At 31.8% G+C, this 15869-nt stretch overlaps 5 protein-coding genes across 6 annotated transcripts; 1 reads left to right on the top strand and 4 right to left on the bottom strand.

Annotated features, from left to right (window-relative positions):
* Positions 1-742: 742 nt before the first annotated feature.
* Positions 743-2388, bottom strand: LOC9308770 (protein PHOSPHATE STARVATION RESPONSE 1). The gene is made up of 6 exons (XM_021023216.1): positions 2076-2388; positions 1762-1838; positions 1588-1624; positions 1367-1490; positions 1151-1262; positions 743-1015 (listed from the first exon to the last, which is right to left on the bottom strand). Exons 1-6 carry the CDS (start codon positions 2188-2190, stop codon positions 833-835), a joined length of 648 nt encoding a protein of 215 aa, XP_020878875.1. The 5' UTR covers positions 2191-2388; the 3' UTR covers positions 743-832.
* Positions 2389-6951: 4563 nt separating this feature from the next.
* LOC9310871 (5'-adenylylsulfate reductase 1, chloroplastic) lies at positions 6952-9029 on the top strand. The gene is made up of 3 exons (XM_002872655.2): positions 6952-7219; positions 7383-7665; positions 7754-9029. Exons 1-3 carry the CDS (start codon positions 7129-7131, stop codon positions 8775-8777), a joined length of 1398 nt encoding a protein of 465 aa, XP_002872701.1. The 5' UTR covers positions 6952-7128; the 3' UTR covers positions 8778-9029.
* Positions 9030-9204: 175 nt separating this feature from the next.
* Positions 9205-10409, bottom strand: LOC9308771 (UPF0690 protein C1orf52 homolog). 2 transcript variants are annotated; one of them, XM_021021382.1, is made up of 3 exons: positions 10296-10409; positions 9867-10018; positions 9205-9781 (listed from the first exon to the last, which is right to left on the bottom strand). In XM_021021382.1, exons 2-3 carry the CDS (start codon positions 10006-10008, stop codon positions 9408-9410), a joined length of 516 nt encoding a protein of 171 aa, XP_020877041.1. In that variant the 5' UTR covers positions 10009-10018; positions 10296-10409; the 3' UTR covers positions 9205-9407. The 2 variants fall into 2 exon arrangements, with proteins under 2 accessions (XP_020877041.1, XP_002874804.1); XM_002874758.2 differs by having other exon boundaries at positions 9867-10029.
* A 159-nt stretch (positions 10410-10568) lies between these two features.
* LOC9308772 (autophagy-related protein 8b) lies at positions 10569-12257 on the bottom strand. Its single transcript, XM_002874759.2, has 6 exons — positions 12141-12257; positions 11971-12024; positions 11540-11595; positions 11407-11459; positions 10943-11061; positions 10569-10853 (listed from the first exon to the last, which is right to left on the bottom strand). The coding sequence occupies exons 2-6, from the start codon at positions 12005-12007 to the stop codon at positions 10756-10758; spliced, it is 363 nt and encodes a 120-aa protein (XP_002874805.1). The 5' UTR covers positions 12008-12024; positions 12141-12257; the 3' UTR covers positions 10569-10755.
* A 1103-nt stretch (positions 12258-13360) lies between these two features.
* LOC9310873 lies at positions 13361-14654 on the bottom strand. The gene has a single exon (XM_002874760.2). The coding sequence runs from the start codon at positions 14376-14378 to the stop codon at positions 13875-13877; it is 504 nt and encodes a 167-aa protein (XP_002874806.1). The 5' UTR covers positions 14379-14654; the 3' UTR covers positions 13361-13874.
* Positions 14655-15869: the final 1215 nt, after the last annotated feature.

Here is a 15869-nt window from a genome sequence, read left to right on the forward strand (position 1 = left end):
GTTATCCAAAACAATTATTTCAAAATTATGATATTATTTGCAGAAAACTCATATAAGTTCAGGAATTGGACATTATATTAACTTTCATAAGAAAAAAATATATAAGCTTGAAACATGTTTGTTTTTTTAGTCAGTTTAACATTAGTCCGAACGGATCTCCAAAAATAAAAGGGAAATTGTTAAAAATACCCTTTTTGGTGTGCCCTTTTTCAAAAATGCCCCTTTTAGATGTCCATTTTCAAAAATGCCCCTTTTTAAATCTGAAATTTTTATAAAGTTTTATTAGGTTTATAAGGTACTTATGGATTGTAACTACTACTTGAAGACTCGATCCAAGTATTTATAAGGTTTTATAAGGTGTTTTTAAAGGTTTTACAAGTTATTTTAAAGGATTTTTAAGGTTTTTCAAAGGTTTTACAAGATATTTTAAAGGTTTTTAAAGGTATTTAAAATGCAGTTATAAGGTATTTATAAAGTATTTATAAGATTTTAGATACATAGAAATGTAGTTTGTGTATGTTTTAATAATATTACATACATATTTGGGTAAATCTTATATTTTTAAGAGCATTTTTTATAAGGTTTTTAAAAAGGGGTATTTTTGAAAAGTAAGTATTTTTGAAAAGTAGCATTGAAAAAGTGGTATTTTTGCAAAAGCCCCAAAAGAAAACGTAATTGCAACGATTTTCACTAATATACAAGATTATTTATTTATTTTATTTTTTTTCATCATACAAGATTATTTATTTATGTCCATTTTATTAATATTTTTGATACATGCATCTACAACATAGTTCCAACGGTTTCTACAAAAAAAAAAATCAAAATCCTGTTATGCTTTGAGACCAAGAGTGAGCTCAAGGGACAATTCTTCTTCACCTTTTGAAACTTTTATCGAGTTTAGTGACAAAGTAACATCATCATCATCATCTTCACCAACAACATTACCATCATCATCAATAGCAACAACAACATCACCATTTTCATCATCATCTCTAGTTTTATTTTGCGGAGCCTGTTATATATAAAAAGTATAATATAAAATTATTTATAAATTTACATGTATACTTTTCGAAATCAGATAGACACAAAGATGACTTGCACACATGTTAACACAGTGAAAGAAATGCATTAAAAAAGGATAAATTACCCTTGATGATTCATAGAGAGACTTGCAGGTAAAATAGTCGCTTGGTCCTTCCTTAGTTTCATTACTTGATTCTCCAAATGTTATAATTTTTTCATACATTTCCTCTTCTTGCCTACAAGAAATTTATATTAAGACGATATATAGCTCTGCTTCACGTTAAAACCCTCTATGTATAAACTTAAAACTTTATATATTTATATTAATAACTACACGAACCTTTGGTGATTTTGGAAAAAGTTGGCATTGCCTCGAAGGCGTTGGTAGTTATGAAGGTACTGTTGAAATTGCCACCAAGTTACTTGCCCTGTCACTCTAACACTTCTCTTTGCTAATATCTTTTCTGCCAAAGATTGAATGTGTTTCTATATTATATACATATATATATATATATATATATAATTTAAAAAACTTAAGATGCAAAAGATGTATATATCTACCTTGCATGGATTCTTCCAGCTTGATGCTCCTATACATCTGTTGAAAGTTGAAAAATATATAAGGTTACCAGAATTTATAAAATATGATACTATCTATAAATACACATATAATGATATGTAGTAACAAGAAAGACATGCTTGTGTAAGTAGCTGGATGTATATAAGTGTTAGGACCTGGAGATGACTCTTCACATGTGATATTGTGAGTCCTCTTACATCCATTAACTGCAAAACCATCTTAGGAGTTGCTCCTGCAATTTTAGGGATAAGATTATCAACCAAACTCATTTATCTTGAACTTGAATGATAGGAAATCAAGAGAATTTTTACTATGATCGTAAGTAAAAATTATATAACTTCCCAAGAACAGAAGTTTTGTAATTGATAAAGTAATCTAAAAATGTTGTTCTAATGGCAGAAATTGTGAATGATTTTGAAATATTTAAGAGAGATTATAGTTTTACGAAAAGAGAAAGCAAATCACTTACTATTTTCTCCACCGAGTTGTTCAACGGCTTGAACAAAAGAGTTGTGGAGATCCGAGTTCCATCGCAATCGCGGCACTTTTGATCTAACATAAGATCTAACGATTGGGTTTTTCATCGGTTTTATTTTTTTACTGAAACTCGCGATTTGATATTGTTTGAGAGAAATTCACAAACGTTTCCGGCTAGCTGATTCAAAATTGTTGCAGAAAATCAAAGAGATGAATCCAACTACTAGAGAATTTTCGATTATCAAATAGGCAAGTTTTCATTGACTACTTGTCCTTTGTCTTATTTTCTACTTTTTCATTTTTTTCTAAAAAAAAAAAAAGATATTAAACCCTAAAGAAAGATGATTAAATGCTATTTGTTGTGGCTTGTCATTTTATGCTGCTTTTCTGCTCTTTATATTTTTTTTCCAAAATGGTTTCTTTTTCATGTTTGTCCTTGTGACAACTTCTTAATTAAGAATATCAATTCGTACTATAGTAAGTCAGAATGGTAGCTACCAAATTTTATTCTTTTTCAAATACTTGCAATAACTAAAGAAAAAAACCATATATTGAAAACAACACTTATAAAAAGGCCACAAAGTAAGTCAGACTAATCATATGACCTAAAGCTTCATGTAGCATATAATCATTTTGACCTAAAGCTTGATGTGTCGTAGCATATATCATTTTGACCTAAAATGATTTAGATAACTTAACAATATTCTAACAACAATAAAATGAACTCAAAGAATATATATATACGTTTATATTAGTCACAACTTTCAAAATTGGCAATAAATTTGGTTTAAAAAATCGGTTCTCAAGATTTGAATATATATATTAAAGAAATGTTGAACACATGTTTAATCAATAAATACGTCAAATGATATTAATTAGGGTAGTGTAATGTGTCCACTTCTAAATTTTAATTAGGGAGTAATATTCTAGTAGTAGTATAGTTTTTTAGTTAACTACTTAACTGTGGGTATTAAAACTTTTTTCTTTGGAATTTGAACTTTCAAATATTTTATAAAGTAAAAAGTGACGGACTTTCAGGTTTTGGCATCAATTCTCTGTAGAGGTTTTCAGGTTTTCAAATATTTTGATGCTGTGACAAAATATTGGTCAAAAGACTGAAAAAATAACTACTTTTTAAACGTCGAAATTTTTTAAAAAAACTTCCAGACATTAAAGTTAAACTCTGATAAATTATGAATAAAAAGTATGCATGAACCCCATTTAATGGAAAAAGAGAGATGTAAATAAAAGTAATATCTAATACTATTGTATATGTAATAACTAAAAGATACTAGTATAAATCTAATTAACTAATGTTTTTCAACATATTTGGAAAATAATTTTTAAAAGACAGTATTATTGGCTGTGTGGATCTCCATTCATTTAATATCACAAATTTTTAACCAAAACTTTGGTTTCATTTATGATTACTTATGCAAAAGTATTGATGGTTTATCTTATCTGTCTTTACAGTAAGTGATTTTTCTTACTAATATTTTTTTATACTTATAATAAGCAGAAATATGTCAAGTTTTAAAAATGGTAAATTTATACTTATGTACAAAAGTAATTATGCACACAGAAACAGAAATAGTATTTAATTCTCATTATAGTTTTGTAACTGACGCGACTTCCTTGTCCTTCTAATTCTCTCCAACAAGACAAATAGAATATACAAATACTTATTTTTTTGGCATATAAATAGTTTACATATTTGTCTCCATGCACAGGCGTTACGTTTGAGAGATAAGCGTTGCATGTTTGTTAGCGAACAGATTCAAATTATTCCCATTACTTTATTATAGTCAACTAAAATTCTCATTCCATTTCTCTTTGTCACTTATACTTTCTTTGGTCCATAACAACGTTATCATTTAAATATCACTCATCAATTTCTAGAGAATTGGATTCACATATGTAGAAGACGGTGATACCCATTAACTGTACGTAAATCGTTTTAACTGAAAATGATTAGAAACGCAACATTTACTGACCGCATAAATGATATGTTTGTTCGCAACAGTTAATGTAAATACACAATGGGTTTAAACAAAACCAAAATATATGCACCTTATACTAGATACTTGGGGCCACCAATAGTTTTGCATCTATTCTAGTAGTTTCGGATGCATGTCCTTTGTTATGAATTATGATCATCTTTACACTTTAAGCGACAAAAAAAAAAACTGATGTGAAAACTTAACATAATGGAGTTAATTAGCCAACCAAAAAGTAACTAAATAATATGACGTGCGAGCATATTTGCATGTATGTGAATCCTCATGCGATGACACGTAACACGTTCAAAACAAAAAGTCTCCGTTTCGGATCATAGAATAACAAAAGAAACAACAATATTAATTGTCTATTGTCCGCTGACGTTATATTGATATCTAAATATAAATTCCTTCGGTATCCGAAATATTCATCATATATATATATAGACTTTTTATAATTTATTTTGTTGTAATTAATTTTGTTCTTTCGATAGAAGTCATTTTGTCTACGTCCTTTCTTCTCTTTATTCCAGATATACTATTTATGTCCAAACTAAAGCATGGTTCATACTATATTCAGCATTTACTTTTCATACTATTTTCAGTAAATATCTGATTATTTTATTTTTGACAAGTTTTATTTAAATCTTAGTTAAATTTACTTTATTTTAGTTGATACTTAGTATTTGACTTACCAAGAGAATTAAAGTGCCTAAATTGGATAACAAGGGGACAAAAAAGAATCTGAAACTCTTTTGTGAGGTGTTGCCACTTGGCTAGAATAGCATTTTATTAAATCACACATCTTTACATCATCACGTTTTTCCAACATCGTCGCATTTTTTTATTCTTTGTAACGCATGTATTTTTTCTTGTCAGTTTATCGAAAAAGATAAGGAATGACTTTAATACTATTTTGGAAAAATAGTGTAGTAAAGATATTTTTCTACCGGAATATATAATCTAGTAGCAATTTTAGTTAATCGCATGCAGTGATTGAGCATGGTTAATTAGCATCATAATCGCGTTACATATATATATATATATATATATATATATATATATATATAAATATATATATATATAATTTTGGTCTCAAATCGCATTACATATGCTTCTTCTGTTCTTTTTATCCCAAAAGTGGCGTCGGAAAAAAGAGCCGTGTCTATGTTTTTTTCTTTCTTTTGTTAATTATTTGTTTAAGGTTCTGTTTTTTAACCTAACGGACCTAATAACTTGTAATCAGCTCGGGTATATATATAAACGGAGCTCGTGTTCAAAGTCAAACCCTTGAATCGGATTGTGTTACAGAAGTAGATGTAAACCCTAGTTTTTTTTTTTTTTTATGTAAACCCTAGTTCTAGTAAATTATTGGCTTGCATAAAGTTAATTTCTCTTGTGTACGTACAATCGTTGTTCTTTCATATGTTAGACGTTTTGTTTCATTCTGTTCTTGAATATAATTATATATCAGGAATCAGGTTATATACTAAGTTCTGCTCTAAATTTATTGCAACACCCTTAATTAGAGAGATCAAATTCCGCTGTTTTTTTTTTTTTTGTGTATTAACCACAACATGCTCGAAGCCTCGAATATATATATGTGTGTGTGTGAAAATACATACTAGAGTAGTATTTTATAATAAAAAACAAAAAATAAAATCAACATTTATTTGATTTAAATTCAAATAGCTTAAAATAGACCTAAGCTCAGCAAATTATTTTGACAATTTAATGCGGAAATAGTTATGCGGCCCATTAGCCAACAAAATTAGAAAGATGGATCAGTGATTCTAAATGTATAAAGCCCAAATCATATACTTTCTTTTTTTGGTCGTAACCCCTAATCATATATACTAATATTCTATTCTATTTATAGGACTTACGAGGAAAGAGATATGGAAGATCTCAGAATAAAAAGAGTTATCGTAATGATATACTAAAAAGGAGTTAGAATTATGATATAAAAAAAAGGGAGTTAGAACATATTAATATCTTATCTAGTAGCTACAATGGTTAATATGATCCTTATTAGTTAATGTTTAAATTTAATCTTCCCACTAATTTAAGCATAACTATATATATTCTACCACCATTAAACCAATCCATATAAATCTCTTTTTAAAGCTTCTAGAAATCAGTCTCACACATCAGAAATTAGCATTTTCTTATTTTATTACAAGAAGAAAGAAAAACATGTGTTACTCTCATTTTGCCACATGCATTATAACGTTTAGGTAGGTGAATCACCTAATTTCATAACTTGGTGAGCTTATGTAATTTTAATTAACTCTACCTATAAGGCTATAAGACCATGATTATTAGTAAACTTTTAGCCAAATCTTAGATAAATCTTAAGTATTAAAAAGTATTTAATTAAATGGCAAATGGTAAAATTGGTAAGAAAAGTTTCTTAGTTAAGAGCCAAAACATGTTTGTAAGAGGTAAATCTTAAGATTTTTATACTAAAAAATTACTAAGAACCATTGTTAAGAAACATTTGATAATCATGCTCTAAGTATGCTTTAAATTAAGATATGGGGACCAGAAAAGTAAACAAAGAATCTAACTTTAGAAAAATGCTTGCATTAAAAAGAATATATTTCTTTAACAAGAAAAAATGAGTATATCAATAATATCATAATATATATATTTTATTGGAAATCCAATATAAAAATATGATCTCATTTAATTATAATTTATAAGTTTATTGAACAAAAAATTACGTGTTAGTATTTTTGCAATTTATTCCACCATGTGGCAAAAAAAAGGAAACCATTAATCAAAAAAATTTATTGGTTCTGCCAAAATTGACTAATGATTTTAAAAATAAATTCATCCAATTAAAAACTGCCACGTCATAAAATTGGACCAGAATATTCGCAGTTGCCAAAAACAAAACAATGTGTCTAGGTTCAATGAATCTGGAATCACCTGCTTCTTCGAATTTTTGTTATATAATTCTCACAAATCATCTTGAAAAAGAAAATAAAAAACGAAGAAACAAAACAAATCTTACAGAAAAAAGATCGAATTTTTGCTGTGAAAATGGCAATGTCTGTGAATGTTTCTTCTTCTTCTTCTTCTGGGATCATAAACTCTGGTTTCTCTCGTTCCGGTGCTTCATCGGAGCCAAAAGGTAAAATTTAGATTCAATTCTGAGAAATTTCAAATTTTTCGTCCGAAATCTGAGAAATTGTTTGATGGGTCAATGTGGGTTTTGATTATTACATATGAAATTTGATTAATTTGGATATGAATTGCTAAAGTTTCGTTTTTTTTTTCTTATTTGATTCTCACAGTTTCGCAAATCGGTTCGTTGAGGTTATTTGATCGTGTTCATGTTGCTCCGGTGTCTCTGAATCTATCTGGGAAGCGATCATCATCTGTTAAACCTTTAAACGCTGAGCCAAAGACAAAGGATTCAATGATTCCTCTTGCTGCAACAATGGTAGCAGAAATTGCAGAGGAGGTTGAAGTCGTTGAGATTGCAGAGCTTGCAAAGAAGCTTGAGAATGCTTCACCTCTTGAGATTATGGATAAAGCTCTTGAGAAATACGGGAAAGATATTGCTATTGCATTTAGGTATATAAGTCAATTCAATCATGACATTTGATCTGTTTGTTTAATTTGTGAAAAGATTGCTGATTTTTTTGGTTTGTTGTGTTTGCAGTGGTGCAGAAGATGTTGCTCTAATTGAGTATGCTCATTTGACTGGGAGACCATTTAGAGTATTTAGTTTGGATACAGGGAGGTTGAATCCCGAGACGTATCGGTTTTTCGATGCGGTGGAGAAACACTATGGGATTAGAATTGAGTATATGTTTCCTGATTCTGTTGAGGTTCAAGGTTTGGTTAGGAGCAAGGGATTGTTCTCTTTCTATGAGGATGGTCATCAGGAGTGTTGCCGTGTTCGAAAGGTGAGACCTTTGAGGCGTGCTCTTAAGGGCTTAAAGGCTTGGATTACTGGTCAGAGGAAAGATCAGTCTCCAGGAACGAGGTCTGAGATTCCGGTGGTTCAGGTTGATCCTGTGTTTGAAGGTTTGGATGGTGGAGTTGGTAGTTTGGTGAAGTGGAATCCGGTTGCGAATGTGGAAGGGAATGATGTTTGGAATTTCTTGAGGACTATGGATGTTCCGGTTAACACATTGCACGCGGCAGGGTATATATCGATTGGATGTGAGCCCTGCACAAAAGCGGTTTTACCGGGCCAGCACGAGAGGGAAGGGAGATGGTGGTGGGAAGATGCTAAAGCCAAGGAATGTGGACTTCACAAAGGGAATGTCAAGGAAAACACTGCTGATGCTAATGTAAACGGGGAATCGAAATCCGCTGTTGCAGATATCTTTAAGAGTGAGAATCTTGTAACTTTGAGCAGGCAAGGGATTGAGAATTTGATGAAGTTAGAGAACCGTAAGGAGCCTTGGATCGTCGTGCTTTATGCTCCGTGGTGCCCCTTTTGTCAAGCCATGGAAGCATCGTATGATGAACTGGCGGATAAATTGGCTGGAAGTGGGATTAAGGTTGCGAAATTCAGAGCAGATGGTGACCAGAAGGATTTTGCTAAGCAGGAATTGCAGCTTGGTAGCTTCCCGACCATACTTGTCTTCCCCAAGAACTCATCAAGACCGATCAAGTATCCGTCTGAGAAGAGAGATGTCGATTCTTTGACTTCGTTCTTGAATCTAGTCCGATAAATAAACCACAAAACCAGTCGACATTTCTATGAGGAATAAGAAGTATTTCTTCATCTCGTTCCAGATTGCTAGAACAGATGAAGTTGGTGTTTGGAGAATCAGTTCAAAGCTTTAGATCACAGAGTCAGAGATAAGCTCTGCAACAAAGCTTGTGTAATGGCAGTATTGTAAGATTATAAGTTGCAATAGTGTTGATTCTTCATGTAAATGTGTGGTTATTAGTATCAAGCCCCTGTTTCTTCTTTGCATTCATTTTTCAGTATAGAGCTAAAAAGTTGATGATTCGTAAAATCAAGATCGTAGTTCTTCGCATTCATATCAAATTATCATCAAAAACTAATATTTACATGAAAGCTGAGATCTTCAGGAATCACAACCAGAGAATATAGTAAAATTGATGATTCTCCATGAAATCTCTGGTTAATAGTAAAATCAAGATCCTACTTCTTCGCATTCATATCAAATACTAAGATCACTTCAAAGCTGAGATCTTCAGGAATCAGAACCATAGTAAACAATGCTAAGTAACTGATTATTCTCCATACAAATTTGTGGCTTCAAGAGAAATCAAGCTTTAGTTTCATATCAAACTACCATAAAATACAAAGATTTACCTCAAAGTTGAGATTTTTAAGAATCGAAACCAGAGTAAACACCACTCTCTCTCAACTGTCTCTTCTCTTCTTCAACGTAATTCTTGCCTCTACTGGCTTGTCCCAAATCTCTCTTCTTCTTCTCCTTCTGTGAAAAAGAGAGATTCTTCCTATCAGTCCGCAACTGCGCATTCTCAATCGTCTCACCACCTGTAACCGCAGCTCTTGTAGCTTCTCGTTCTCTATAACTCTCTTTCACTTCTTCTACTCTTTTTGTATCCTTTCCCGTAGCCCATGACCAATCCTGTTTCTCCATGGGAGCAGAAATATCAGGAAGACCAACAGCTTTGTAACCATGCTGCTGCAGAGATTCATAGTCAAAAGCTTTCTTATCTTTCTTCGCAAACCTCGCTGCAACCGTAAAAGACAAAGTTACATAAGAGAGATCCCATCTCACAAAGTTAAAAGAAGAAGAACAATGAAGTTTTTCTCCTACCTATTGGCTTCTTGCTCTTTCTCTTCTTCTTCTTCACAGTCTCTGTACTATTATCCACATTTGAGTCAGAAGCAGAAGACGATGATGATTCCTCGGATGAGTCATCATCATCATCATCCCATCGCATCAAACCTTTCTTCATGATAAGAACTCTGACATAGAACTAAATCTCCGTTAGTCCAATTTACAAACCAAAAAGCTCATAACTTCAAGAGAGAAAGTAATGAACTTTCTTGAATTTCTATCATCAATAAGAGGAGGATTCACATAAGTCATTTCCCAATAAGACAAACTCTTCCAACAATTCGAAAACAAATCAAGTACGAATCTTTGTAATCGAAATTGATAAACCCTAAATTGAAGTGACGGTTCACGAAGATGCCACAAATCCAATTAGAGCATAACATCAGCTTCCTACAACAATCATACCTAGCCGGTGTAGTCGACGATTGCAGGAGCTCGATTCGCGGCGGAGACTGCGACAGTCGCAAGATCAGAAGCGATACTCGGGTCCCAAGTCCCGTAGAACAACCAAGAGAACAATAAAAGTCAAGTCAAATTTTTTTGGTTTTGATTTGGTTTGGTTTTCTTTCGGTTAAGTCAATTTCTATGATTTTTTATCGGTTAAGACAAGTGAGAAATTTTACCAATGTATTTCATCGGTTTATTCATGGCAATTGATAAAATATGCAGAGGAAACAGAACAAAGAAGATAGAGTCAAATTAGATCTAAAGATAGAAACTTGTTTCAAATCCATCTTCAAAAGCAAAAGAGAGAGTGAGAGCTCAAAAGGTAAAGCCCAGAAAGTAAAAAGACATTATTAAAATCGACGAATCAGTGCCAAAGCTAGAGAATGTACAATCATCAAGAATCGTAGAAGCAAGCTGATTAGCAGACAGATCCAAATGTGTTCTCTCCACTGTATGTCATGTAGAGAAACCCATCTTCGTCTTTGTGTTCTTCATAGATTGCAGACATCAATGCAGCTATTTGTAAGAACCAGAAAAGAGAGAAACCAAATTAATACAGGAATCATAGAAGTTGAAGATTCACACAAGGTTTATAAATCCTTTACCGGTTGGGGGTAGTGTGTTCTTGACAAAGACAAAGATGGCTTTTTCGGCTCCAAGCTTGATTCTTTTCCTCACAACGTACACAAACTGGCCAACAGTTAGATCAGCTGGTACAAGATACCTAAAGAGAAGAAACAGGATCAGCAAAAAACCAACAAATTAGAATGCTATGCAATTCAATATGTATCTAGAAACTGCTACCAAAGGACAAGCTTTGAAGAATGAGAACCATATAATGATTAGAGTATAAGCGAGACTCAAATTCTATAACACCAAAACAGAACATCCCTTGCAATGACTAACTCATCAGCTAGTGATTAAAAGAGTGTGAATGAATATCAATAAGAGGATTACCGGAACAAATCACAATTCCATTAGGCTCAAAAAGAGATTGAAAGCTAATTTGCGATTTGATACCATTATGACCCAACAAGAGAGATAGAGAAAATATGTATAATTTACTCACTTCTTCTTGTCAATGTCAGGAACATCACTCTGTCCAGCCTTCTCCACAATCACCTGTATTCAGTTTCTAATTAGAAACATAAGCTAACATTATATAGATTTTGTTCCGTAAAGGGAAAGTTTAGAAAACATACAGGAACTCTGTCAGGGTATTTCGCTCTGATACGAGTAGATTCAGCCATTCTCATCTCTGAGATCAAAACAAAACCATAAATATTCAGTCACAGCTAACGGATTAGACAAACACATGAACACATTTTGCAGCTTAATAACATGCAAATCAAGTAACTTCCAGTAAAATTCCAGAGGCAGAAAGTACTAAATCTTTGGAGAAACAGAGTAACCAATATCAAAGATCGAATCAGAACCAAATCATAACCAACAAACTCTTGATCAGGATAATCAAAATTGAGTTGCTCAAACAAAGATCAGAATCATTAACACAATCCAAAGCAAAAAAAAAAGATCGAAAGAAACAAAGAAGTAAACATTATTAACAACAATTCTTTAAATCGAGTGACATCAATAAAGCAAAAAGTTATTAAGAGTAAGAGAAGAAACTAACCCAGAGGATTAGAGAGCTTGAAGGAGTTCTTAGCCATGGCGATCCGATTAGTATCTGCGATGATTAAGGAAAAAAAATCAAAACTTTATCTGTTAGGTTAAATCGGGATAAAAAACCCACAACACAAAAACTCGAAATTGACAAAGTGGAGAGGCGAAATCAAAACATACCCAATAGAAGAAACTAGGGTTCGATGATCAGAGAGGAAAAAAAATTGGATTTTGATTGAGAAAAGAAGAAGAGGATCAAAAAAAAGAAAGAAGGAGAGAATATATATAAAGGAATCAGAGGATGGATTTAGGGTTTAGTGATTGTTACCTGCACGGCACCCAAACTTATTACTTGGATTTTAATTATTTTACTTTAATTTTTAATTAACTTGGAAGGAAATTAGTTACGATGTTTATCTTACGTCAGCGAGACCATACGACGTCGTTGATTGTATTGGTGAGTTTGTGAGCTATTCGTTGGGCCTTTATGGGTTTGGCTCCATATTGGGCTTTATGTGTCTTTTATATTATCACGATTAGAATTTTAATTTGGCAATGGTTCCGATTGATCACCTCCTACCAATCATAAAAGCATAAAAACGGTGTTGAAAACGGTATTTTTAATTTTATTTTTTGGTAGTTACTTTTTAATTCTCTCGATTTCTTCTCTAATCCTTTCGATTTCTTCTCAAATCCCGATTTAATCTTAGTTTCTTAAGATTTCTTCTTTCGATTCTGATTTTGTGCCTTAATTGGCTTTGTCAACGAGATTAAATTTAAAATCAACATAAAATTGAGAATTTTAATCACTAGGTACAAAATTCATGATTTAAATCAACAAAAATGAACAACTGATGATTTAAATGACATTTTTCCGTTTTATTTTACCAATAATATACTAATATAATTAATCTTTGTTTCTACTATCAAATATCAATACAAAATCCATGTACTTTCACTCTCTTCTTTTTCTTATATAAAAGCATTTTTTTAGTTTAATCTCTAATGTGATGTTTTCTCGTTACATTATTTTCTTCTCTCGCTATCACATAGTTCTAACTTTTAAGTATTTTTTTTTTTTTCTGTATGAACCATTTATCTATCCTACTATCCACCGCATTGCATTGTAGAACACTTGTTTTAACTGTAATCAAACAAACAAAGCATTCAAAACTATTCATCAAAGATTTCTAAAGAAAATCATGGATTCAATTCTTTATATGTACAACATTGATGAAGGGATAAAATATATATCGATTGATATGGTTGAAAACTGTCTTCAGAATTGTAAACTCAGCATTTTAGGGCTTATTTCTTTTTGCATGAAATCGGCTTAATTCTGATTTTAGACTTAATTAATGAATTTGTGATAGTAGCAGAAGAAGATAGACAATTACACATAGCTAATGTTAACATAGAATTAAAGATATCTAATTAATATATAACATTGATTGCAAACGACAAAAACTTTCACCAAACATGGTGAAGAACTAACTCGAAGTAGCTCCAATTAAAGGTTCTAACTTCTAAAGGATATCCCCTCTCTAGGCTCTCTAAAAAAATATCATTAAAAAAAAAAAAACACTTCAAAAGAGAAACCAAAACACAACAGAAGAAAATAAAAGGGGGCCCGTGCATGGGGCTGACAAGTCATCATCATCACTATGATACTTATCTACTCTAAATAACACATTGAAAAATAATAACAATAATAAAAAAAAACTTAACAAAAAGACTCTTGGTATAGTGATCCCCACATGATGATGACGACAATGACATTGATAATGATGATGATGTGGATACCATAAAGTTGAGTTTTTCATGATGATAATGTTAAACAGTAGTTATATTGGATTCATGCTCCATGCGCATGGATGATGATGATTGTGATGATGATGAGATATTATATCCTACTTACTCCAAGAATCCAGTTTTTGACAAGACAGCATTTCTCACTTTGCTTAGATCTCTTCCTTTAAGAGTTCTTCCAACTCCTTCACACATAGAGAAAGAAGAGATCTGTGTTCTTGCTAGCTTTCTTGCAACCCATTCATGTGGAGGAACCATGCAACCATCATCATCTTCCTCATCATCGTCAGCATCATGATAATGCAAATGGCTACTCCTTCTGTTGCTCTTTGAGTCACCATAAACCTTGGACCAATCAGGGACATTCATAGGTGCTGATGACTGTTTTACTCCAGAGACCTCCTTGCTTCTATGAATGTTCCACGGTGAAGATGAAGAAGAAGATGAGGAAGAGAAATGACTTTTGGGTATTTTCATTTCAGGACCTGAAGTTTCTCCTTCTCTCAGAACTGACCACACATCTTCTTCTTGAAACTCTTCTTCCCCTTCTATTCTCATTGAAGGAACCCGACGGCTATTATGTGTCCTTCTTCTTGATCCTGAATCCATTGAGAGAGAGAGAAATCAAATCACCAGTTGATATAATAAGTAGAGGGCTAGGAGAGAAACTCTTCAACTACTAGTGAAAGTTTTCTTGCTTTTTAAAGAAGATGTTGTCGTTGATGTTGTTATTTTCATCAAGTGAGAATATATATTAAATGTGAGAGAGAGATAATCACAAAATGAAATAGAAAGAGAAAAGTCATATACATATTAATAGAAGAAAGCTTCAAAGATTATTTACAAGAGCCTCTGAAAGAGACAGAGGTTTCAGAAAACTCCAAAAGTTTATTACTTTTGTACTCTTCTTTTTTCTCTGCAATAATTTGTGCTAAAGACCTAAATGCTTCTAAAATTAAATAAATCAACAGTTACATTACACAACTTACAAGAGTACGTAGCCTTTAGTACTATTTTCTACTGCGACCTGCCAAATCATTGACAGAGTCTGATTCATACAATAAGACAAAAATTTGTACTATATGAAAAGACTTGCTTTTATGTCAAATTATATTTACTTTTTCCGGTAAAAATTTTAAAGAACTACGACAAAAATCAATGTTATCCCAAAAATAAGAGGACGAAATTAAATTTAACTCGAAAGTGCCTTTAATGACGTTACCTGATTAGAGTTTTACTTACCATCTTATCCATAACGAAAAGCGAGTGAGAGAGAGAGAGTGAGAGATCACTTATTGCATTCAATTTACGTACGATTTAATAATTAGGTTAGGTTCTTCGTTTTATTTACTGTGTGAAAATGAAACTATTGAAAGAGTGTAATACACAATAAATAATATTTTGAAAACACTAAAAGATCTAAGAAATGCATGTTCATATATTAGCTTGCCAATGTTTATAACAATTTATTATATGTTCTGGTCGTGTGATAGATTTATGGATTTAGAGAAAATAATGTTTGTTTTTATGTTTTTACTTGCATAATTTAAAATTTCAACTTGATTTATGAATTTTGGGAAATAAGATACAATTGATATACATATTCTATTAGCTTCTTTAGTAATTGACGTAAGAATATGATACTGCAGCATCATGGCAACTAGAATCTAAGTTATGTCTTGTCCTAACTCCTAAGAACAAAATACTGAAATACACACATAGATACATTAAACTTGCACAAAAATGTCAAGACAATGTCTCTATCCATTTTTTGTCAACCAAGACAAAATCATGTAAGAAAATAAGAGCACATACGAAAAAACATAAAAACAACAACATATTAAAAAAAGTGACGAATTAGAGTTTCGATAGATCATACAGATCACGAATGTTTTGGGACAAAAAAAACAGCATATAAGTTTTTGTACCAACCATATATATACTTATATATATAATATATGGTTCTAGATGATTTAACAAATGGTAACTAATATAGGTTTATGGAGTAGTCAGTTAGTAACTACACCAACTCTAATTGTTGTAATTAGAGAAAAGTCTATATTGTAACTACGAACAATACTTAGGTTTACCCCTGGGGTG

The sequence above is a fragment of the Arabidopsis lyrata genome, assembly GCF_000004255.2.
Source record: "Arabidopsis lyrata subsp. lyrata unplaced genomic scaffold ARALYscaffold_6, whole genome shotgun sequence".
NCBI classification, from domain to species: domain Eukaryota; kingdom Viridiplantae; phylum Streptophyta; class Magnoliopsida; order Brassicales; family Brassicaceae; genus Arabidopsis; species Arabidopsis lyrata.

Excerpts from the sequence above, each read along its gene's own strand:
- LOC9308770 (XM_021023216.1), bottom strand. The coding sequence starts at position 2,190 with ATGAAAAACCCAATCGTTAGATCTTATGTTAGATCAAAAGTGCCGCGA. Across the intron at positions 1,839-2,075 it reads ACAACTCGGTGGAGAAAATA|GAGCAACTCCTAAGATGGTT; the intron begins GTAAGTGATTTG and ends CTAAAATTGCAG. Across the intron at positions 1,491-1,587 it reads GCTGGAAGAATCCATGCAAG|AAAAGATATTAGCAAAGAGA; the intron begins GTAGATATATAC and ends AATCTTTGGCAG.
- LOC9310871 (XM_002872655.2), top strand. The coding sequence starts at position 7,129 with ATGGCAATGTCTGTGAATGTTTCTTCTTCTTCTTCTTCTGGGATCATA. Across the intron at positions 7,220-7,382 it reads TGCTTCATCGGAGCCAAAAG|TTTCGCAAATCGGTTCGTTG; the intron begins GTAAAATTTAGA and ends TGATTCTCACAG. Across the intron at positions 7,666-7,753 it reads GATATTGCTATTGCATTTAG|TGGTGCAGAAGATGTTGCTC; the intron begins GTATATAAGTCA and ends TTGTGTTTGCAG.
- LOC9308771 (XM_021021382.1), bottom strand. The coding sequence starts at position 10,008 with ATGAAGAAAGGTTTGATGCGATGGGATGATGATGATGATGACTCATCC. Across the intron at positions 9,782-9,866 it reads AAAGAGCAAGAAGCCAATAG|CGAGGTTTGCGAAGAAAGAT; the intron begins GTAGGAGAAAAA and ends TTACGGTTGCAG.
- LOC9308772 (XM_002874759.2), bottom strand. The coding sequence starts at position 12,007 with ATGGCTAAGAACTCCTTCAAGCTCTCTAATCCTCTGG. Across the intron at positions 11,460-11,539 it reads AATACCCTGACAGAGTTCCT|GTGATTGTGGAGAAGGCTGG; the intron begins GTATGTTTTCTA and ends AACTGAATACAG. Across the intron at positions 11,062-11,406 it reads CCTGACATTGACAAGAAGAA|GTATCTTGTACCAGCTGATC; the intron begins GTGAGTAAATTA and ends TCTTCTCTTTAG.
- LOC9310873 (XM_002874760.2), bottom strand. The coding sequence starts at position 14,378 with ATGGATTCAGGATCAAGAAGAAGGACACATAATAGCCGTCGGGTTCCT.